General features: G+C 40.5%; 1 protein-coding gene across 1 annotated transcript in view; it reads right to left on the reverse strand.

Annotated features, from left to right (window-relative positions):
* si:ch211-266g18.6 (synaptotagmin-like protein 2) overlaps positions 1-25523 on the reverse strand; it is a 50991-nt gene that overhangs the window by 12381 nt on the left and 13087 nt on the right. Inside the window, exons 4-11 of the mRNA XM_020470369.2 lie at positions 25307-25400; positions 24532-24577; positions 24399-24441; positions 22764-24302; positions 14222-14283; positions 13804-13908; positions 12644-12816; positions 11521-11626 (exon numbers count right to left, since the gene is read on the reverse strand). Coding sequence (XP_020325958.1) covers positions 11521-11626; positions 12644-12816; positions 13804-13908; positions 14222-14283; positions 22764-24302; positions 24399-24441; positions 24532-24577; positions 25307-25400 — 2168 coding nt within the window. The remainder of the gene's footprint in view (positions 1-11520; positions 11627-12643; positions 12817-13803; positions 13909-14221; positions 14284-22763; positions 24303-24398; positions 24442-24531; positions 24578-25306; positions 25401-25523) is intronic.

Genomic DNA, 25523 nt, shown 5'->3' on the forward strand with positions numbered 1-25523 from the left:
ATGATTACGCTCCCGGATACGGGATTGCTCGACGCAAGAAGTTAATCTACTGCCATCTAGTGGTTTTGATGAGCTATTTACCTTCTGGTTATCTCACAGACCTGGCTGAATAATTTGATTATGGATAAGGACAACAACATTTTCAGATGTGATAGACAAAAAAAGACGCAAAGGATTTACTGCTGATACCGGACCAGGCCCAAACCCCACGTCATTCACATGAAGAGACCCGAAACAGGGTACACAGATCCAGGTGTCTTGTGAGAATCTGTCGGCGAGTGGATAACCCGCCTCTACCATCCGTCCTATTGGCCAGCATGCAATCATTTTAGAATAATCTGGATGAGCTCGAGACTATCCTATTAACGGGATATTAGAAACTGTAATATCTTGTGTTTCACAGGGTCGTGGATGAACGTCGACATAGAAAATATACTGTTGGCTGGTTTTTCCGTGCATCGGCAAGACAGAACAGCCACCTCCAGTAAGACAAGGGATAGTGGTCATTGTCTATTTGTCAATAACAGCTGGTGTGTGAAATCTGATAGTCACAAAAAAGCAGAAATATGGATCAAATTAATCACTAACCTTTGATGATCTTCATCAGATGACACTCATAGGACATGATGTTACACAATACATGTATGTTTTGTTCGATAATGTGCATATTTATATGCAAAAATCTCAGTTTACATTGGCGCCTTTATGTAACAGTATAACTTTAGACCGTCTCCTCGCCCATACCCGGGCGCGAACCAGGGACCCTCTGCACACATCAACAACAGTCACCCTCGAAGCATCGTTACCCATCGCACCACAAAAGCCGCGGCCCTTGCAGAGCAAGGGGAACTACTACTTCAAGGTCTCAGAGCAAGTGACGTCACCGATTGAAACGCTATTTAGCGCGAACACCGCTAACTAGCTAGCCATTTCACATCCGTTACACTTACGTGCAGTAATGTTTTGATTCCAAAACATCCGGTGATTTTTCAGCAATACTCATAATAAACATTGATAAAAGATACTAGTGTTATTCACAGAATTAAAGATAGACTTCTCCTTAATGCAACCGCTGTGTCAGATTTCAAAAACACTTTACGGAAAAAGCATAATTTGGGAATGACGTTCAGTCAAAAACAGCCATTTTGGAATCAACAAAGTTAGAAACAACACCATAAATATTCACTTACCTTTGATGATCTTCATCAGAAGGAACTCCCAGGAATCCCAGTTCGACAATAAATGTCTGATTTGTTCCATAAAGTTCCATCATTTATGTCCAAATAGCCACTTGTTGTTAGCGTGTTCAGCCCAGTAATCCATCTTCATGAGGCGCAGGGACTTCATCCAGACAAAAACTCAAAGTTCGATTACAGTCCTTTAGAAACATGTCAAACGATGTATGGAATCAATCGTTAGGATGTTTTTAACATAAAACATCAATAATGTTCCAACCGGAGAATTCCTTTGTCTTCAGAAAAAGCACTGGAACGCGAGGTAACTCCGTCGGGAGCACGCGTCATGAGCCCAAGGCCAGACCACTGACTCAGAGGTCTCATGAGCCCCTCCTTCATAGCAGAATCCTCATTCAAGTTTCAAAAGACAGGTGACATCTAGTGGAAGCCGTAGGAAGTGCAACCTCATCCATATGGAAGCCGTAGGAAGTGCAACCTCATCTATATCTCAATGTGTATTCGGTAGGCCAAGCTTTGAAAAACCACAAACCTCAATGTCCCTCTTCCTGGTTGGATTTTTCTCAGGTTTTCGCCTGCCATATGAGTTCTGCTATACTCACAGACATCATTTAAACAGTTTTAGAAACTGCAGAGTGTTTTATATGCATATATTAGCATATGGGACAGAGTAGGAGGCAGTTCACTCTGGGCACGCTATTCATCCAAAAGTGAAAATGCTGCTCCCTATCCCAAAAAGGTTAACGTCCTTGCTAAGGGTCTTAATTCTGTCGGACCTATTGTCCAGCAATTCCACGTCTAGTCATAGTGACTTAACTCTTTCCCTTTTCTCTAAATTCATGTAGTAAAACGTTGAGAGAGAATCGGTCAACATTTTGATCATCGTTGAACCCTTTGTTGCCCTTGTGCTCTGACACTTTGTGTGGGTTGGGTGCAGGAACGTAGCAATCGGGTCGATTGTAGCGGTAGTCGTTTTGATGGCAAAGTTCTTTACCATTATTTTGACCGCAGTGTGTATTGGTATTGTGGTTTTGTGGTAGAAATCATTGTTGTGCGTCATCTCTCAATGCTCCAACACCTGATAATGCACACTAACTGGAGTGGATGCTCCTGTTCAAACTTCAAAACCAATGTGTCAGGACACTCAGCGCTTTGCACCTTTGATGCCTCAAAAGCTACGCTTGCAAGCTCTGAGTTCTGAGATTGGCAAACCAATGTGGGCTGTAGGGCCCAAGTAGGTAATGAAGTTGGGATACATTTTCGACAGAAACATTTGTTTGAATGGTATCAGCTCTTCCATTCCTGTTTCAGTGAGGAGGCCAAAGGAAGTTGAAGGATGCCTAAGCTTGAGGGTGTTCATTCCATGCTTGTTTGACAGTGTTAGCCAGCGAGCTGTCGTGTTTACGAGTTGTAGACCACTGAATTATATTTTCAAAGCCGTGCCAAGTTTAGTATAGTAGTTTTTCGAATGAACCTTGTCACATGTCTATTCGACGTTATCTTCAACAGGTAAAGCCTGCCAGAACCCGTAGTGTTCGGGTAGCCATCTAAGGCGTCCTCTCTGTCTGCTAGGAAAGTCTCAGTGTCGTTTGGCTTACCTGGAATGGGGTCAAAAGTGTGGAAGTTTTTTACGAGTTTGTCAGGGCGTTCTGTGCCAAGTGGGCAGAGAGGGTTGGCTTCATCCTGTGAGGAAACTGGTGCCGAAAGTCCAAGAGGAGAAGCCAAACTTTGGCTTTGTTGGAAAAGAGGCTCCATATTACTATATGCCGAATGGCCAAGAGGAGAAGACTGAGGAACACCTGAGGGAGGCAAAGTCAGACCTTTTTTCGTCTTCACTCCTTTGTGTACCGAGCTCGGTTGCCTGGTTGGGTAGTCACGCTGCAGCAGGTGACTGTTCTGGAATTCCTCCAGATGGTACCTAAGAAGGTGGTTTTATGTGCATAGCAGAGTCCATTTGGGCACTTAGAGTACTTATTTCAGACACGTGAGTGTCACACTTGCTCCGTTCGGCCTCATATTTAACTGTTATGGTTTGCAGGTAGAGGACTTGAGTACAGAGTGAGAGATTCAGTGATGAGATTTCCCCCGCTTGCTTAGAAATCTATATTTCCATCCTCATCACCTGAGGTCTCGCATCATTAATTTGGTCAGTGACTTCAATGAGTTCTGTTGATTTGTCATCTAACTTGGTCATTGTGTTCATTAACTGATCGTCTTTTGTCTGCAGCATTTGGACTAGAACATTATTTCTTTGAGAAATGTTCATCAAAACTGCTTGCAGGGCATCAAGTTGCTCACCCTTGTTTTTAGCTAGCTCTTCAGAGTCATCTAGTTTGGCGTAAATTTAATCATATTTAGTTTTGGCTAAATCGAGTTGTTCCTGTAGAAGACAATTTTGTTGAAGAGTTTGCGCTTGTTCATTGTAATACGTTTTTGCAATTACTTTTAATTGTTCAGTTTTCAACTGCAGTTCTTCGGCTAGCAGAATATTTTTGTTTTCTGCTGTTGTCATTAGTTTCCCGGGTTCTCTCCACCTATCCCTTCATATCAACCACTTCTTGCTTGTGCTTCAGCCATGCACTGTGGTCCTGGACCAATGCCAATCTCTGATTCTGATACATCAGAGCTAAACTGGAGAGAACCTTACAAGGCCTGCGCCCGATGCTTGATTTTGGAGAGCGTTTGTCTTCATTTCAGCTGTTTTTCCACTAATGGCATAGTTGGGGTTTGTATTGCTGCCGAGGTCAGCGACCAATCCTTTTATGAGTGAGGGTTCGATAATTAGCAGGGGACTGGGAACCCAGTGGATGAGAATGAAAAAATAAATAATAATAAGTTTGGGTTTTGAGTCGTTGGAAGCTGCAAAAACTCTTATCTATTTAAACATGTTAATGAGCCATCGATACTGGATCAGCAATGTGGGATTAGGATGTGAATGAAAAAGCACATTTGCTTGATTAATCAATGTTAAAGACCTGTACAGGCTATCTGGGACTTCAACTTTAATTAACCTGAAATCGTTGCTGTATCTAGGTTAATGTGGAAAAGTTTAAAATGCCTCATTGGTTGAAACACATCAATTTGGACCTCACCCAAATGATCTACCTGAAAAGGTATGTTCAGCAATTTAACATCCTTGTTAAATTGAATGAGACAACGATATTTAATCCATTGAGAATGGCTGGATATCAGAAGAGTAACCACTTTCACAAAATGTGAGATGACGTTGGACCTCAATGGAATGTTTTTAAAAATATATTTTTCTCACCAATATATATATATATATATATATATATATATATATATATATATATATATATATATATATATATATATATATATATATATAGGTGATTCTTTACAACCAGGGGTCACTTACCCCTGAAAGCTGAACTCACAAGGGATTCTAGCAGAGGAGGGACTTCCGTCAATACTGGATTAGTACTCACCACCTAGGGATCACTGATAGCAGAAATCTGAAATCGAACGGGAGTCGCAAGGAGGCGGAACTTCCATTTCCCATGGCACAGGGTGTCGCCCTGTGAACAAAGGAAAAATGGCTGCTCTCCCTTTGTTAGCTTAGCATCTAGTGAAAAGTTAGCCTTACTTGTACAGGAATGTCAGTTCCAAGCACCACGGAGTCCCCTTTAAGGGAACGGGGGTTTAATAATGATGTCTCACGCTCACCCGTAATCAGTTAATTTCTGTGATGTTTACCGGAACACGCAGTAACAAAGAAATACACTGTTGGTCTCCATCTCTCAGAAAACGTGAGAGATGGAGAGAAGTCAGTTTCGTTCAAACAACAACGTGACTATCATTAATCAGATGACTGTTATTCATCAAATAATTACCTACTATGTTTAATTGTTATTATCTTAAATTAATCATGTAACAATTAACTCATTAGGAATTTGGGGCACCAAGGGAAAAATTGTTTAATGTGTTAACGTCTCCCGAATTAACTCAAGAATATATAGATATCATAACAGTCACTAATTAATTGTTTCCTCATATCAGTTTCATTCTGAACGTCGCAGACTGAATCTGCACAAATCCGAGTCTCGCTGATCATTCCGTACCACACAAATTGATTTGATTATTTATTAACTAACCAACTAAATGATAACATAGGACACACACACTGTATAGGTTATTGATTATAAACTTAATACGATGACAACAGGTCCCAAGCAGACTAACACAATATGACACTTGTTACACAAGATGGAGAGTTAATGTGTGAAAGTTTCATATTTAAAAAAAAAAACATTTGAATTTCGGGCGCTGCCTTTTCAGCAGAATGTTGTCGAGGCGGAACCCCTGCACTAGAAAGGTTAAAAATCAAATGACTTCCGCTCTCACTCAAGACCCTGTCCAGGGCCTGCTCGATCAAGGAACAAGCCCACAAGCTTTGTCTATAGACTCTGATAACAAGGTTGTGAAGAAAAAACTTCACGAGCCAATTCCACTCAAAACCTGATAAGGAAATCAGTTTTTTTTAACCTTGAACAGAAATGACATCACGTCGTTGCGAACGACCACTCCAGCTTGTGGGGAATATGACCACTAAACGCAACTCAAACAGGCCGTACCTGGAAACAGTCCTGACTGCTTAACCTCCTGCGCTAATTGATTCAGGCTCGACAGTGTCGCTCATCTCTCAAACATTGTTCAATGAAAAAGGTATTTGAAGCCAACTAAACATTGGTTAAAAAGGGACCAATGCGACACTACACTGAGGTTTCACTCAGACTACCTCACCTCTCACATTGAGACTCATGCTGAAACTACACTTCCAGGACGTATCGCTTGTTCACCCTGTGTATGTTACCAGCCTCGAATCTGAACCCCTGCTACTCGGAGCAGACTTGGATAGTTTACTCCCAATAATGGAAAGGAAACTAACCATGGTCACAGTGACGTCTCCACTGACCACACTGTCTCCTAATGCTAGGTACTACGAAGTCATCAACGAGGTGTGTCTGTCGACAGCACCCCTTGGGAAAAAGACATTTCGAAACCTCTTGGTGCAGAATCTGACCTCAGGACATATTACAATATCTCGTCACATTCAATCGGCAAACCTGATTGACCATTATTTTCATGATTTCGAGCCAGCAGTCTCTGTGAATGAGCAACTTCCCATCTCCTTGGAGTCGTCCGATACTGTAGCTGAGATTAACTTCTCTTGTCTGTCGGACACTTCCGTAAGACTGCGGCCGTCTCAGGAATAAAAGCATCGACGTGCAGAGTGTACTCTGCTTCCGATGATACAATTTTCTCTTTAAAGCGGACTGAAACCCCTCAAAATGAAACTAACAGCATCAGTCTCGCAACTGACCCGATGAACCGCACTGGTGAAACACTATGTGATATTACAGCCAGATATCCTAGTCTCAGTTCGCAGGTACTGGAACGGTTGGCACATGCGTACGCTGTGGTGACTGACAGGCCTCGACAACCACTGAGCATTTTAAAGCACAAACACCAGGAGATTTGGTTGAAAGGTTACAGCCAATCTACTACCAATGCGGCTGCTGACAACTCGTGCAAAGGATTCGACATTGTCACCATCGCCGTCAAAATCGTGGAAATGACCGGACCAAGGTGCAGCGTGGTAGGCGTACATTTCTCTTTATTATAAATGTCGACAACAAAACAAGAAACAACAAAAACGAACGTGAAGCTTACTAGGGCTATACAGGCCACTAACAAAGACAACTACCCACAAAATCCAAAAGGAAAAAAGGCTTCCTAAGTATGATTCCCAATCCGAGACAACGATAGACAGCTGTCCCTGATTGAGAACCATACCAGGCCAAAACATAGAAACACAGAAAACCCAAGTTTCCCACCCGGGTCACACCCTGACCAACCAAACACAGAGAATAAAAAGATCTCTATGGTCAGGGTGTGACAGACATTTGTGTTTGTGCCTCGGACACCAACACCGACCACTGATGGGGGTCCCAAGACACAAAGGGGGGGGGGGGGGGTACTAGCCCATACCCATGATGAGAGTCAAAACTCTACAGCTACCGTGCTCACCAGTTTCTCCCAAGAGGTCAATAAGCCATCCCTGTAGACTGTCCGAAGCTAGTGCCTTACAGTTGTAGACGTATCATGTAGTTATCAACTTAGTGTGTTTTGTTTAGGGCACTATCCTCAGTAGGAATGCTCTAGATATGAAATTAAACAAAGATAATAATACACCTTATGGAACAGCGAGGACTGTTAAAAGAAACACACAAACAGGTACAGACATGCATATACGCACACAAATGCTAGGTCACACACTCTACACATATAGTACTAGTCTAAATTTTGAATACAACATTTTGGACAATTCCTGAGCGGTATGACAGCTGCGTGGTCCCATGGTGTTTATACTTGCATACTATTGTTTGTACAGATGAACGTGGTACCTTTAGGCATTTGGAAATTGCTCCCAAGGAACCAGACTTGTGGAGGTCTACAATAATTTTTCTGAGGTCTTGGCTGATTTCTTTTGATTTTCCCATGATGTCAAGCAAAGAGGCACTGAGTTTGAAGGTAGGCCTTGAGATACATCCACAGGTAAACCTCCAATTGACTCAAATCATGCCAATTAGCCTATCAGAAGCTTCTAAAGCCATGACATGATTTTCTGGAATTTTCCAAGCTGTTTAGGCACAGTCAACTTAGTGTATGTAAACTTCTGACCCACTGGAATTGTGATACAGTGAGTTACAAGTGAAATAATCTGTTTGTAAACAATTGTTGGAAAAATTACTTGTGTCATGCACAAAGTAGATGTCCTAACCGACTTGCCAAAACTGTAGATTGTTAAACCTCTCCAGGGGACTTGGGACGGTATCGTCCCACCTGGCCAACATCCAGTGAAATTGCAGAGCACCAAATTCAAAACCTGAAATACTAAATTCATAAAACATACAACTGTTATACATCGGTTTAAAGATTCACTTCTTGTTAATCCAACCCCGGTGTCAGATTTCAAAAAGGCTTGATGGCAAAAGCATACCATGCGATTATCTGAGAACAGCGCCCAGCAGACAAATCATTACAAACAGTAACCAGCCAAATAGAAGAGTTACACAATTCAGAAATAGTGATAAAATTAATCACTTACCTTTGATGATCTTCATATCGGTGCACTCACAAGACTCCCATTTACTCAATAAATGTTTGTTTTGTTCGATAAAGTCCCTGTTAATATCCAAATAGTATCCATTTTGTTTAGTAACCCACAGGCTCAAACGCAGTCAGAACAGGCAGACGAAAAATCCAAACAGTATCCGTAAAGTTCGTAGAAACATGTCAAACGATGTTTATAATCAATCCTCAGGTTGTTTTTAGACTAAAAACATCAATAATATTTGAACCGGACAATAACTTCGTCAATATAAAAAGTAAACAAGAAAGGCCTCTCGCATGAAAAATCTCTGGGCCACTGCGGTGTCCACTCATTCAGAGTGCTCTTACTCCCTCATTTTTCAGAATACAAGCCTGAAACTATTTCTAAAGACTGTTGACATCTAGGAAGCCCTAAGAAGTGCAGTTTGAGTCCTAAGTCAATGGATACTGTAAAAGAATTCATCAGAAAAATCTCAGGTTTTCGATTGCCAAATCAGTTCTGTTATACCCACAGACATTATTTTAACAGTTTGAAACTTTAGAGTGTTTTCTATCCAAATCTACCAAATTATATGCATATCCTAGCTTCTGGGCCTGAGTAGCAGGCAGTTTACTTTGGGCACGCTTTTCATTCTAAGGCAAAAATAGTGCCCCCTACCCTAGAGATGTTTTAACGAGAAATTTGTGGAGTGGTTGAAAAACGACTTTTAATGTTTCCAACCTAAGTGTATGTAAACTTCTGACTTCAACTGTATTCATACCCTTTGCTATGAAGCCCTTAAATAAGATCTGGTGCAACCAATTACCTTCAGAAGTCACATAATTAGTTAAATAATGTACACCTGTGTGCAATCTAAGTGTCACATGATCTGTTACATGATCTCAGTAAATATACACCTGTTCTGAAAGGCTCCAGAGTATGCAACACCACTTAGCAAGGGGAACCACCAAGCAAGGTCTACAGTATATCAAACTTTCATCTCTACATGTAGGTTTCCTCATTTTAACCCGATGGAACTGGTTTGTTATCACCTGAAAATATTCATCCGTAACGATACAATTCTCCCCCCTTACCCTTCTTCTTGGCAAGAGTCTATTGTCCTGCTAATAGCCCATAATGGGTGGATGGATTAATTACAGTCATTTACCATTCTCATTCTCGGACTGGAAACGTTGTTTTCAGAGTTTACAATCTCATTTTCAAGTCCTTGTTTAAAAAAATAACAATATTTTGGAGATTATTTTGTTTTCAAATTACCGAAAGTGAGCGGTTGTAATCTGAATAAAGGAAAATAGGCCATTGTTGAACATAGGGTGAGGCCCTTTTAAATTTGTCTGGCTTGCCATTCCAAATAAAATTGAATATTTTTTTGCTCATATAATTTAAACAGGTCGCTCTCTGCCTGACTCTCCGCCAATGCCGCCTGGCAATCAACCAAAAACACAGCATCTACTGTGGTATTCCATTCCCAGTGAGACTATTGAAGATGATGAGCGATCGGCAATCTGGAATCTGCGTGCTGCAAAACCAGTTCGGATTTTAGTATCTTTTGTATGACTGACGCCTTTAGTGAGAGGTCTAATGCTTTAATATTTAATCATTTCTGCCCTCCGAATTCATATTCATTATATAAATAGGCCCATGTGCGCCTTCATCAGATGACATGTAATCACTGGCCACTTTAATAATGGAGCACTATATTTATAATATTATTTACACAATAATATTTACACACTGCTTGACTCAAGTCATATGTACAGTATATACTGTATTCTATTCTACTGTATTTAGTCAATGCCACTCCGACCATTGTTTGTCCTAATATGTATATATTTCTTAAATACATTATTTAAATTTTAGATCTGTGTATTGTTGTGAATTGTTAGATACTACTGCACTGTTGGAGCAAAGAACACAAGCATTTCGCTACACCCGTAATAACATCTGCTAAATATGTATATGTGACCAATAAAATGTGATTTGATTTGAGGTGAAGGGTCATAGTGAAAAAGGGCCATAGTAAAATAAACAGTATTTTAGTGATTAAAAACTCAGCTAGATGTGCCTCCCAACTCATTCAGAAAAAGTTGGACTTGAACAAGTAGGGTAAAAAAAAATCTAAACATAATCATACCTAAAAATAGTTTTCTAAAACACGCAATCAATACGTAATTAAATATTTATGCTGATAATGTCCTGAGGCTTATATTTTGGTGCATTAAAGCGCAGGCTGCTGATGAAAACAGATCTGTGAGTGTCAGCAAACATTTAATTTGAAGTCAGTTAACTTAATAATGGGATCTTACTTTGGACTAATTGGATAATGATTATGGTACGCACACGTGACAATTATTTCACACGTAATGTGAGAAGGTGCTATATTGGCCCCTTGAGGTGGGATGATGGAAATGTGGGGTAGAAAATAACAAAATGCAGGACCCTAACATGTGCGCGAGCATTGCAAAATAAAATGTACACATACATGTTATTCAATCATTGCACCCACACCGCTCGCGTGCCTCAGCGAGGCCTGGCACTAAAATACAAATGGGTTCTATTTGTGACACTCAAAGCACTGCAAGTCCGACCTCTCCCATCTCCTCATTGGTTTTTAGGAGCATATATACCCACGTGGGTGATTGAAAGATGAGCCTGACGTCCACACTCTGGAGGAAGGAGGGGAGGTGACAAGAAACAAATTCGGTTTACCGTTTTATCTGCGGATTACTTGTGGAGTAGAGGACCTTGTGCATTTCAGGTAAAATAACATACAATATTTATATACCAGGACAAATGAACTAGCAACAGCAAGCTAGCTAGCTAAAGTGCCATAAATGTTAAAAGCTTTTTGACCTGTCCCCAAATTAATAGAATTGGTTCAGAGTTTGCTTTGATATTTCAACCTGCGTGTCCTGATCACTTCTGGTGTGGGTGAACAAGAACAATGTGGAATATTCTCATGTCACTGTACACACGCATAACATATGGTTCTGCACCAAATGTGCATGCGTATTTCAGTCAGCCACGTTGGGTGGGGAAACTCAGATTTGGTTGCAAATAAAGTAATTGTATTAGCGTGAAAAATAAACAATGACTAGGCTAAGAGATGTGTACCTTTCCCAAGTACATTTTCATGCTAAATTAATTCATAAAATATACAGAAAGCACTCACAACATGGTAAAACCTACTTTCAGTGTCTCTCCACCAAACACTGGGTTAATTGTGCGTTTCTTGATGGAGGTCTTCTTCTTGCTATGGCGGGATTTGTCAGGGTGGAGGTAGGTCTTCACATATCTGCACAGGAAACAGGAGTTATGCTGTTAAAGGAGTAGTTCACTATTTTACAATATGATGTAAGATAGTTCCTCACCCTGAAAGTAGTCTATGGGCTAAAATAAACTTAAGTTTTCTTTAAAACAACCACTACAAATTTCAGCCACCACGAGCTAGCAATCAATGGATGTGATGGGGACATGTGAGCATGTAAAAAAAATGATAATGTCAAAATTACCTGAAATCAAATCAACTCCATATTTGGTTTGATGTTACTTAAAGGTGATTTGTCTCACATGCCCCCATAACTTCCATTGATTGTTAGGTTGTTGTGGCTAAAGTTAGGTGAAGTTTGTAGGGTCTCATAGTTGGATTACAGTTTCTCCTGGCCCATAGACTACTTTCTAACATCAAGTTGTACAATAGTGAACAACTTATAGTATTGATGCCATGGGAGACGAGTCATCTTGTATTCTACACAGCAATGACCATAGTTTAAAAAGGTCCTTTCCCATTCTAACCCCTTAAAAATATTTAACATAAACTGATCTAATACTCTACTGAATACTTATTATTTGGCTCATATTTATTTTTTTAAACCTGTTGTAGGTTCTGGAAACCCCAATTAAAGATGCAATATGTAACTTTTTGGGTGACTTGACCAAATTCACATAGAAATTTAAGTTATAGATCAATGTCAATTCTCATTGAAAGCAAGTCTAAGAAGCCGTACATCTGTTCTATGTGCACTATTTCTCGTTTTTGGGTCTTAAGTTTTGTGCAAACAGCTGAAAATACAATATATTGGGTTATGAAAAATATATTTCACAGCAGATTAGATGGTAAATAATTCTCTGCACTATACTTGCTTGTTTGGTCACATAAATTGAAATTAGGCTAACTATTAGAATTTTAGCAACCAGGAAATGGCAGAACAATTTCTGCATAGTGTATCTTTAAAACACCTGTTTTAACTACTATAATATTGGTCTGAATTTGTTTGTCTATGTGCATGCATGCGTGGTGTGTTGAGATTACGGGTCAGTGCGCTGCTTGCGAGGGTTGGCGTAGGCAAGGTCCTGACACTGCTCCACTGTGACGATCAGCTCCTCTGCATTTCTGTACCTTAGCGAGAACTCCACTGCCCCCTGGACAGTCACACTCCCAAAGTCCCCCGCCTCACTGTACACACTCAGAAGACTGCCAGTGCGCTGACAAAAAGAGTACAGGAACGGGACATTTCAAAGCTACTCATTTGGAGACAAAGCATGTTATGTTCTTCAGACGTCATTTTGGAAATGGAAGGATTACCAAACACAACCATATTAACCTTTACACGATCGATGCCTCCCCCCGGTTGTAAGTAACAAGAACATTTCCCAGTACATAGACATATGTGATATGGACAGAAAGCTTAAATTCTTGTTAATCTAACTGCACTGTCCAATTAACAGTAGCTATTACAGTGAAAGAATACCATGCTATTGTTTGAGGGGAGTGCTCAGTTATGAACTTGAAAATGTATTAATAAACCAATTAGGCACATTTGGGCAGTCTTGATAGAACATTCTGAACAAAAATGCAATCAGTCCAAAACTTTGCAGGTGCACTGCCGCGATCTAGTGGCCAAAATCGAGATTGCGCCTAACCTAAGAACAGTACATTGTGACCGTTTCTCTTGCATTTCAAGGATGAAGGGGAAAAATGCATGTTTTTGATCTTTACCAGATCTAATGTGTTCTCCTACATTCATTTCACATTTCCGCAAACTTCAAACTGTTTCCTTTCAAATAGTATCAAGAGTATGCGTTTGAAAAAAAAGGTTTAAGCCTCACTATCAGTATTTCACAACTTTTTGGGGAAAAGTGTAAATAAAACAATCATTTGGGGGGGGGGGGGGGGGGGGGGGGTTTAAGTAATCATTGCAATAGTTTAAAACATGATGCAATTATGAACTGCAAAATCAAGAGCTGTGTCAAGTATTTTGAAAAGGCATACAGTGATTGTATTTTTGCACAATTATCACCTTTGATGTTCAGAGAAAGGAAAAAGAAAGATGAATAAAATAGAATATTTTTTCTAACAAATATTTCACGGGACAGCTAATATCTTGCTATTCAAGCCACATCTTCCAAAACAACTACAGTATGTTGTTGAAACTGGTAGCTTTATGGTAACTGTCCATAAAATGGTCCTACCCCAGTGAGGCCCAAAGCAATGGAGCCATAACCTCTTCTTGCAGAGAAGTCAGACCCATAGCTGGAGACAGAGCTGCAGTCATCATCTGAGTCCAGACCCTCATCCTGAAGAGGGTCAGAGTTCGAGTAAAAGTCAAGGAAGGAATATGAAAGCCATCAGCCGGTGTGTGCATGTATGTGATAATATTTTTTCAAAAGTGCAACATGTATTTAGACAATTTAATGCACATGAATGAAAAAGGCATCAGAGTGTGTGCGTGCATGTTTTAAAGAATGAAAACATCCATCTTTCTGGTTGTTTATATGTCAGTACTACTAAACTCCCACAAGTGAAAGCCATTATTCAGAATATGTACATAAACAGTCTAAAAATGCATTTATTAATCTGTTTTGTTGAAAATGTATTTTAATGTCTAACCTCCCAGGTGTCCATAGGTGTAACAACCTCTGAAGGGGGTTTCTGAGACGTAGCTGGGTGCTCTAAGCCAGAAAAAAAACAGACAAAAACAACCCTTTGTCATTTGGTTTCCTCAATTGGCATGTGAACTTCCTTGATGGAAAACATCTGCAGATGCGAAGTGTCAAATACAGTACATTCGGAAAGTATTCAGACCCCTTGACTTTTTCCATATTTTGTTATCTCATCAATCTACACACAATACCCCATAATGACATAGCAAAAACAGTTTTAGAAATTATTGCAAATGTATAAATCATATAAAAAACAAAATTTACATAACCATGCAGACCCTTTATTCAGTACTTTGTTGAAGAGCCTTTGGCCTTGAGTCATCTTGGGTATGACGCTACAAGCTTGGCACACCTGTATTTGGGGAGTTTTTCCCATTCTTCTCTGCAGATCCTCTCAAGCTCTGTCAGGTTGGATGGGGAGCGTCGCTGCACAGCTATTTTCAGGTCTCTCCAGAGGTGTTTGAACATGTTCAAGACCGGGCTCTGGCTGGGCATTCAGGACATTCAGAGACTTGTCCCAAAGCCACTAATGTGTTGTCTTGGCAGTGTGCTTAGGGTCATTGACCTGTTGGAAGGTGAACCTTCACCCCAGTTTGAGGTCTGGAGCAGGTTTTCATCAAGGCTCTCAACTTCCGGACTCATCTCAGTGCTGTTGTTCTGTTTGTTGCTACTTGGCTATCAGCCAGACTTTTCAGTTTTTACTTTTAATACATTTACCAAAGTCTTTGTTTTTTCATTCAACTTTTTCACCCCGTACGCTTTATCTGGACATGGTTCTACAGGACCTCCATCGGCAGAAGCTAAGTAGTAACATTAACACTATGCCATCTAATAGCAGTCACTGTACTCATACTATACATGAGAACTATCTCCTTATGGTGAGGATAGGTGAGTTGCAAGCACAGCTTCAGATGCAATCATTAGGCAAGGACAATTTAAGTGTAGGAAAGGATGAAACAACATGTGTGCCACCAGTAAGTACAGATGGTAGTATAAATCTCCCCCTCACAGTCCTCGCAGCTGGACAATTTTCTCAAGGCTCCTGGAAATAAATGTTGTTGGCATACTCAACAGGTGTCGCTCATTCAGCCGACAGAAACTTTCAACTGGTTCTCCCCGTTAAGCAACGAGTATTAGACTTTAAAATAATTATCCAGCGATCATACACTGTCTACCAGGGGGCAGAGCTATCAAACATAAAACCTAATCTGAAGATGGTGCTGGCTAAGGCTAAAACTGGCGAATGTAGAGAGTATAGGGATATTGTTTTACAACGTCGGCATCAATGTTAGGATGAAACAGTTAGAGGTCACCAAGCTCAACATAGCTTCAGTGTGTAAATCAGCTACAAAGATGTGTCAGCATTGAATAATTGTCTCTTAGGGGAAGTGATGAGCTCTACAGCTGACACTCACAACTCAATCGCTGGTTGAATATTGTTTTCTGCCCCTCCCTCTTTCTGGGACTCACCCATAAAAAGGAGCAAGCCTGGCCTTCTGAGGAGTGATGGACTCCATCCTAGCTGGAGGGGTGCTCTCATCTTATCATCTATGAACATAGACAGGGCTCTAACTCCTCTAGCTTCACAATGAGACCTTAGTGGAGTCTGCCACTAGCACAGTCAGTGTAGTCAGCTCAGCTATCCCCCATCGGGACCGTGTCTGTGCCTCAATCTAGGTTGAGCAAAACAAAACATGGCGGTGTTCACCTTCGTAATCTCACTGGAATGAAGACCTCCATTCCTGTCATTATTGAAAGAGATTGCGATATCTCAAATCTCAAAATAGGGTTACTTAAATAATTCCAATGCATTCAATGAACTAATCACTGACCATAATCTTGATGTGATTGGCCTAACTGAAACATGGCTCAAGCCAGATGAATTTACTGTGTTAAATGAGGCCTCTCCTCCTGGTTACACTAGTGACCATATCCCTGTGGATCCCGCATATCCCTGTGGATCCCCTGTGGATCCCACAGTCACAAGACGCAGGCCTCCTTATTGTCCCTAGAATTTATACAGCTGGAGGCAGGGCTTTCTCCTATAGAGCAAAATTTTTATGGAATGATCTGCCTATCCATGTGAGAGATGCAGACTCGGTCTCAATCTTTAAGTCTTTACTGAAGACTCATCTCTTCTGTAGGTCCTATGATTGAGTGTAGTCAGGCCCAGGGGTGCGAAGGTGAACAGCAAGGCACTGGAGCGACAAACTGCCCTTGCCGTCTCTGCCTGGCCGGCTTCCCTTTCTCCACTGGGATTCTTTGCCTCTGACCCTATTACGGGGGCTGAGTGACTGGCTTACTAGTGCTCTTCCATGCCGTCCCTAGGAGGGTTGAGTCACAGACGTGATCATCGTGTCTGGGTTTGCGCCACCCGGGCTCGTGCAGTGGAGAACTTTGTGGGGTGTATTCAGCCTTGTCTCAGGGTAGTAAGTTGGTAGTCTGTTCATATCCCTCTAGTGGTGTGGGGGCTGTGCTTTGGCAAAGTGGGTGGGGGTTATATCCTGCCTGTGAGGGTATCATCGGACCGGGCTCCAGTGTCCCCTGACCCACCCGTCTCAGTCTCCAATATCTATGCTGCAATATTCTATGTGCCGGGGGGCTAGGATCTGTTTGTTATATCTGGTGTATCTGATGTCCTGTATGAATTTAAGTTTGTTCCTTCTAATTCTCTCTCTCCCTCTCAAAGGACCAAAGCCCTAGGATCATGCCTCAGGTCTACCTGGCCTTATGACTCCTGGCTGTCCACAGTCCACCTGGTGCTGCTGCTCCAGTTTCAACTGTTCTGCCTGCTTCTAGGGAACCCTGACCTGTTCACCGACTTGTTGTTTTCGACTCTCTCTCTCTACCGCACCTGCTTTCTCAACCTCTGAATGCTCAGATATGAAAAGCCAACTGACATTTACTCCTCAGGTTGCACCACCTGTTGCACCATCTACAACCACTGTGATTATTATTTGACCCTGCTAGTCATCTATGAATGTTTGAACATCTTGAAGAACAATCTGGCCTTAAATGGCCATGTACTATTATAATCTCTACCTGGCACAGAAAGAAGAGGACTGGCCAATGAGCCTCATTCCTCTCTAGGTTTCTTCCCAAGTTCCTGCCTTTCTAGGGACTTTTTCCTAGCCACCGTGCTTCTACATCTGCAATGCTTGCCGTTTGAGGTTTTAGGCTGGTTTTCGGTATTGCACTTTGTGACGTCTACTGATGTAAAAAGGGATTTATAAATAAATGTGATTGATTGTACTTTGCTCCGTTCATCTTTCCCTCGATCCTGACTAGTCTCCCAGTCCCTGTCGCTGAAAAACATCGCCACAGCATTTGTTGGTACCCTTCCCCAGATCTGTGCCACGACACAATCCTGCCTCGGAGACCTACGAACTATTCCTTCGACCTAATGGCTTGGTTTTTGATCTGTCATGCACTTTCAACTGTGGGAACTTATACAGAAATGTGTGTGACTTTCCAAATCATGTCCAATTAATTGAATTTACCACAGGTGGACGCCAATCAAGTTGTAGAAACATCTCATGGATGATCAATGGAAACAGGATGCACCTCAGATCAATTTAGAGTCTCATCGCAAATGGTCTGAATACTTAACTAAATAAGGTATTTCTGTTTTTAATTTTAATAGATTTGCAAACATTTCAAAAAAACTGTTTTTGCTTTGTCATTATGGGGTATTGTGTGTAGATTGATGAGAAAATTGTTTCATTTAATCAATTTTAGAATAAGGCTGTAATGTAACAAAATCTGGAAAAAAGGAAGGTGTCTGAACACATTCCGAATGTACTGTGTGTATATATATATACAGTACCAGTCAAAAGTTTGAACACACCAACTCATTCAAGGGATTTTCTTTATTTTTACTATTTTCTACATTGTAGAATAATAGTGAAGACTTAAACTATAAAATAACACATGTAATCATGTAGTAACCAAAAAAAGTGTCAAACAAATCAGAATATATTTTATATTTGAGATTCTTCAAAGTACAGTGGTTCTTCCTGTAAAAGTTGCAGCACACCTTGTGGGCTGCCACAGAATTTTATGGCATGTTATTCAGCCTTTGTTGCCATTAAAGCTAGTTAGTGCTAGGTCGACCAGCAGGGGGCATCTTTGGGAAGCATGTAACTTTGTGATATTGGCGGTACTAAAGAATTGAATTAATATTATTAATATTATGGGTTTTTTTCTATTCCAAGAAGAAAAAAAAAAAAACTCAGGGTTTCCTTTAGGAAAATATGGCGCTGTACAACGTGACCGTTTCCACACTCTAATTGTAGGCTAACCAATACCTAAACAGAGATTCACTGAAAATAAAAATCTAATTGATTTATCAAGACCAGTCCCCATGCTTGTCTCAGAGAATCATAAAACAGTGCTGAAATCGTTGACCACACGTGTGTAGGCTATTGTTTCAAATTCTATTATAACAATTGGATGACTTTGGGTGTTCCATTAAGAAATCTTAAAAGAACTCCACCACAGAGAAAGGAGCCTTGAATAATTAAACATGTCGGTAAAATACTGTTAGACTTGGGAATTATGGTCACGGACAGTGCTATTCGCCTGTGTTACGCCAAACGTCAAAGTCCAGGAAAATTAACAGGTACAGTAGGCTACAATACTGTAAAGTAGGTCTAATAATGCTAAAAATAATGTTTAAATAAATAGAGACTGTTGGTCTTTACTGTATGCTGCACATTTTTACATTGTATTCCATTTCCAGCGAGACTATTAAAACCAACTCACTGATGGTTGAAGATGATGAGCGACTGGCAAATGCAGTCTGGAATCTGCTGGCATCACAGTACAACATCAACATCGCTCTAATCAATCAGAAGACAGTTGAAGAAACTTAAGTGGACTTATGGAAAGGCTCTGTAACACATATTGTATATCAGGGTTCGTCAACTAGGTTTGGCCCCAGGACAATATTTTTCTGAGACAATACTCAGCTGGCCAGAACATAATATATATATAATATTAGCACAATTAATTGTCCTACACTACATATTTAACACATATGATTAGTACATAATAAATTCAGTGACAATAAGATAATAATGTTGATCTGATTACGCTCATAACATCACTATGCCTCTATTCAATTATTATTTTTTGTCTCTGTGCATGATTGGTGGGGAAAAACACGTCTACAGTACGTAGCTTATTGTAGGCTACACAAGTCAACATTTGTTCAGAACAATTTGCTTAATAGCAAGATAAAAGGTCGCTCTCAAAACGTACCAAGAAGAAAGGTAGAGTATGAAAATCGAAGTTTCAGTGAAGAATGTACAGAGAGATATGCGTTCATCGCTCCATCTTTTCCCAATGCCAAGCCAGTGTGTCTTATTTGCAATGAAAATATCGCTGTTTGAATTATTTGCAATCTCAGACGTAATTATGAATCTAAGCATTAAACTTTCAGTGGCCTTCCCGCCCCATACAGAGGCCCGAAGCAGAAACATTGAATCGTTAACTGCAAGCTGCAACCACAGCTTTTTTTGCGGAATAAATCTGCAGTTACAAGGAAGGGGGAAACAGCTGTGGACATGGTGGAGAAATTTGAGGCCTTTCCTAGGAAGCTTGAGTTGTTCGATTTGGACTGCACTGCACTTCAGCACACTGAAGAAATGACAGGCTGAGGGACCAGGCTGCAGCATTGTCACGGAGGTGATGGAAGATTCCATCAAGCATGGACAACTTATCCACCAGATTTGAAGACTACAGCATGCCCAAGGATATCATTGCGTTTGTACGTTATCCTCTCACAGTCCGCCCGGGTGGAGAATTTTCCTCCCTTGCTAAGAAAACAATATCTTCGCTGGATAAGGCAACAATAAAAACTGAGTTGATTGAATTCCAGACATCGAGCCAAATCAGGGATGCGCTCAGGAGTGCCGAGTCCCTGTGTGCGTTGTGGGTGGCATGCTCAGAGGAATACAATACAATAAAGAAACTTGCATTTTATGTGCTAACAATGTTTGGATTGACTTACACCTGTGAGTCCTCATTTTCCTTTATGAGCGCAATATAGAGTCATGACAGGAACCGGCTTTCACGTAAGTCAATCAAGGACTGCCTGCACATCAAAATCACATCCATCCATCAAACCAAACATCCACAAGATTGTGTCCGAGGGGAAAGGCAACTTTTCTCATTGAATAAGTAACTTAGTGGCCTATATGACTGTATTTAGTAAATACTAATATTATTGTGAGAGCTTATCCAGGGATATTTACATTTCAAGCTGACAGTATGTTCTGTTTGTTCTGTCGTTACAGAGCTAGCTATCCCGACACCAACACTTTTTTTCGTTAAATTATTGTTTTATGTAAGATGCAATATTTTTGACGAGTTGCAATTGTAAGTAGGCCTAATAAAAAAAATCCTGCTTCTATTTGGCTGTTAAGCCTCATAGCCTACCCTCAGCCAGTTAAGTTATTTTATATAGGTCTAGGCTCCAAGGAAATAGACTCAAATTAAGCCCTCTTGTTCTTTGTGAAGTCAAATTAAAATGATGATTGATTATTGAATTGCTCGACTGGTGTAGGTCTTCTCCATCTGTTGGTGTGCAACACTTGCATAACAAGTTAGCTAGATTTTCCGCACCAGGCACTGTTCATCTCCTATTGATTCCACTGCGGTTGCAGCTTTACGTTTCAGCAGCACAAAATGGTCCACTGCCTGCTGTTGTTAGTTGACTGTCTCCTGCATTCTCTCTCATCATGAATTAAGTTAAAGTGTACCTTTTTTTTGGACAAGGACATCCCGTCCGGCCAAACCCTCCCTTAACATGGACAACGCTGGGCCAATTGTACGTCCCCTCATGGGTCTCCCAGTCACGGCCAGCACGGGTATAGAACCAGCATCTGTAGCAACGCAGTTTACACTGCGATGCAGTGTCTTTGTCTGCTGAGCCACTTGGGAGGCCCCACCCACAAAGTTTTTCATGCTGATCAATTGCATTGCACAAAGTATCAAAATACTACTTAAACAGAGAAATTCAAATTCATTATTTGGAGATATGCTGGACCCTATGTCAGAGGTTTTTTGGGGACCACATCGTGTCTATTGTCCTGCTAATAGCCCTTGTGAAAAACAAGTGTTCGAAAACATTTTTCCCCCTTCCACTTGCCTCTTCCATTAATTTTGTATTTTTATCAAGGAATCCTGTACAGTATATGCTTTATCTGCCATTTCGCGGGTGCATGAGTTTGAGTTAAAAATCTCTTCCCAACAATTTAGTTAAGTAAGTGATAAGTATCATTGCCATTCCAAATAAAATGTCATTTTCTTTGCTCAAATAATTTAGCAGGTCATTCTCCGCCTGAATCTCCGCCAATGACGTGACTCTCTGCCAATAATTACATTTAGAGGATTGGAGGATTCTAAATGTCAGCCTTTAAATGCTTTATTATCCAAATGTTTAAAGTGCGTGTGGGAGACGAAGAGAATGCATTTGTCTGTTAGGGCTTTCAGGTGGAACAGAAAATTGCGTGTCAATTCCATGCCATGGAATCACTTCCCAACTATTTTGCAATCTATGTCTCTCCGCCAATAATTACATTTAGAGGATTGGAGGATTCTAAAATAATATCTAAGGGGCATTTTTTGGTAGGGCAAATCTGGTCTGTGAGTATATCTAATAATAATAATAATAATCGCTTTGTAAATAAGGATGCATTATGAAAGGATAATGACATGCGCAAGAGACAGTGGGAGTATTGCTCATTTTAGAGACTATAATACTGTATCCATGGCATCCAGGTCAGGATAACCACAGAGAACTAACTGCAATATAATTAGATAACATTTTTGTTTCTCTTAGAATAACCTTCCTCATCATTCAGTTCATTGAAATTCAATTTTGAAGTTGTGCACAATTATCCGTTTTTATTTGGTTTATATTGCTCATTCATTGTCAGGTATAGACACATTAGTGCATTGGGAACCAAGAGCATAATCAGTGCTCTAACTCCCCCGTGTGGTTGTCTGGAGCAATGAAGCAGTCATGTAGGGTAACATTCTAAACCACAAATTCCCACGGCATAATCTCAAAACTTTTAATTGAGGAACCCCTGAAGAAAATAAAGGAAAATCCTTGAATGAGTAGGTGTCCAAACTTTTGACTGGGACTGTATATATATATCTATTTTTTTATAAGTCAAAGGTGTGTCATGACACTCCTCAAATGTCATAGCTTGAAGCTGTGTTGCAAACGAGGAAACACTGTAAAGTACTTTCATTCTGAGCCTCCTTTCTAACAATGTATTGACTTAAGAGTTGACCTTCAATAGCAAGCACAAACACAGTTATGAAGGCAAAATATTTGAAATCACGAGATCAGGATTTAATTTTATCATGTTAGTTCGGCTAACAAAAGCATCGCAACATGTTGTGGCATGTGAAACTGAAAAATAACAGAGAGCTCCATACCAAAGTTTAAACTGCAAAACAGAGAGACCTCTTACCTTCAGTGTCATCTGTCACTGGGGATTCAGAGGAATTGACCACTATTGTGGGAATGAGACATTTTCCAGTCTTCTGATTCACTTTTTGAAAGTCTCCATTTGGAGACAGCTTGGACTCCAAAGTATTCCTTTCCTTAAATATATCTACCCCTTCTCCATCTAAAGTAACACATGTCTGCCCATCCACTGCTTTGCTTAGAGATTCAGTAGACTTCTTTACATCCATCTGTTCTTGTTTATTTTCTTCATCAAAATCTCCTGGAGAAACCCTATGGTCCATCTTTGTTCCATGTTTCATGCCACCAACAATTGCAGTCTGTGAGAGAGAATAATTTCTAAACTTTGACACTTCCTTCTCTTTGTCCTCACCAGTGTCCTCCTTTGATGTATGGAGATTGCTAGAAATGATGACTTCATCTTGAACATGAACAGCAAATGGTAGAGATTCCTCTGAACAAACTAGGTCCTTCCTGGGTCTGGCCTCTTTGAAGATAGATGATTCATCAACAGGAACATGTTTGTCTATGGTGAGTATGTCCTGTGGTCCCTCTTGGAGCAAGTACTGAGGTTTCTCTACACATTTGAATGACTTAATGGTAGGCAAAGGGTCATTTCTCTGGAGAGAGTATGTATCCTCAAATGATAGCATTTCACTGTGGTTTTGGTCTGTTTGAAGTTCTTGGCTGTCTGTTGAAACATCTCGGTTTAGCCTAACATATTCCAGCACCAGCATATCTTCATATTCAAGCTGAAATTGCTCTTTCTCATACTTGACCTCTGAAGATTGCATGCTATGAGGCCCCACACGTTCTGAAACTACATCATCAGGTCTCCTGTTGTTGAACTTATCTTCTGATTGGGTCAGAGTGTCACCACTAGGTGGAGTCCCTGCGGTATTTGTCTTTCCATGGGTAAAGTTGACCTCTTTTGGCTTTGGCCTTATGTGGTTGCTCTGTGGCGAGATCTCAAAAGACAGAGTAGTGAGAGACTCATGCTCTGAATGCTCAACATCAAAACCAATGGTGCTATCCTCTGACCTATTATGTGTGTCAACTCTAGGCAATATCACTATTGTTTTAGTTGTTCCTATGGCAATCTCTGTGTCTTTTGGCTCGGCCTCTATGACACTACTTTTGAACTCTGGTTGTGTCCATACATAGGGCTCTACATACATTACAGAGCTGTTCTTCTCTGGATCATCCTTTATCTCAGCGGGAAACACCAGCTTTCTGCTAGACTTCAGATTCACAATAGTGTCCAGGGATTTGGTTGTTGGTTTGGTTTGAGGGCCGGGACTAGATACGTTGATAGGACCGAGCTGCGACTCAAGAACGACATTGGCAATATAAGCAGATTCTGTCTTGTTTTCTTGTCCAGGTTTCCTGTCTGGTGATTGGTGGACAGTGTCAGTTGTGCTAGAGTATGGCATCTCTTGATTTTGAGATGTAAATGGGTTGGTACATTTTTCCTCACTAGCAGGCCCCTCATGAGACCTGTAGAGTGGATGTTTCCATTCAGGAACATCAACAGTGGTGTTGTCTGTAATAAATGAAAAGTTCAAGTTTAGTTTACGGTTGGCCTGTCGGGATAGGGTTCGGTGGATCCTTCCACAGCTGCTAAATATTTCATACTCACCAGTATCCCCAGTGCTTTCCTCATTGCTAAGTTCCTGGTTAGCCTGAGGATCACAATTGTGTTATTATGTATCAACTCTTTGATTAAAGTGAAAGAAAGTTTTGTCTCAAATAATAATGAAATTTAAAAATACCTTTTCACAAAAAGATAGGTTGAGGAAACTTGTGTCTGGTGTCTGGCTATGAGTGGAAAAGAGAGATTGTAAGGAGTTGTAAGCCAAGTGATTTATTTAGTGAGTTGCATGCATAGATACAGTAATAGAATTGCGTGGACCAATACAGTAATTCCTTGTTTTCTAAGCTAAAACGAATCATTGAGTAAAATAAATCTAATGGCCATCTGAGCTATTTGCGTTGACCCCCCCCCCTCTTGTTTTTACAATGCTGCTACTCGCTATTATCAATGCACAGTCCCTTTAACCCTACCTACATGTACAAATGACCTCGACTAGCCTGTACCCCCGCACATTTACTTGGTACCTGTACCCCCTGTATATAGCCTCATTATTGTTATTTTATTTATTTGTAACTTTTTACTTTAGTGTATTTCATAAATATTTTCTTAACTCTATTTTCTTAAAACTGCTGTTGGTTAAGGGCTTGTAAGTAAGGATTTCCCTGTTGTATTCGGAGCATGTGACAAATATAATTTGATTTGATAATACCTTGCAGTAACAGTAAGTTATTCTGTGGCATAGAAAAACCAAGCCATGAAGCATAATTATGTAATACCAGCACAGAAGTCTTCTGAAGCATTTATTGCCAGAAGTTTGCTCTTGTAACACATTTCTCTTCTATTAGGAGATAGCAATTCACTGTTCAATGCTTAAGCCTCTGCAATGTGTATGTTTGTATTCCCTGTGTGACCAGAAATGTAGATATTGTAGGCTACTCTGAGAATAAACTTACATCTCAGAAGCCTTGGTTTGAGGGTCCTTATTCTCCTTTTCTCCTTCTTTGTTTTCTCTTTGTCCGACATCGCTGAAAGTGCTAGTCCTAAAGACTAAGAAGCAGACAATGATCACTCAGATTATTTATCTTCGGTCAGACCATCCCTCTGTATGAATAATATAACTAGTCTTTATCCTTCTCTCTGAAGAGTGACAGTGGGAGATGACTGACAAAG

The sequence above is a fragment of the Oncorhynchus kisutch genome, linkage group LG14 (assembly GCF_002021735.2).
Source record: "Oncorhynchus kisutch isolate 150728-3 linkage group LG14, Okis_V2, whole genome shotgun sequence".
Taxonomy (NCBI): domain Eukaryota; kingdom Metazoa; phylum Chordata; class Actinopteri; order Salmoniformes; family Salmonidae; genus Oncorhynchus; species Oncorhynchus kisutch.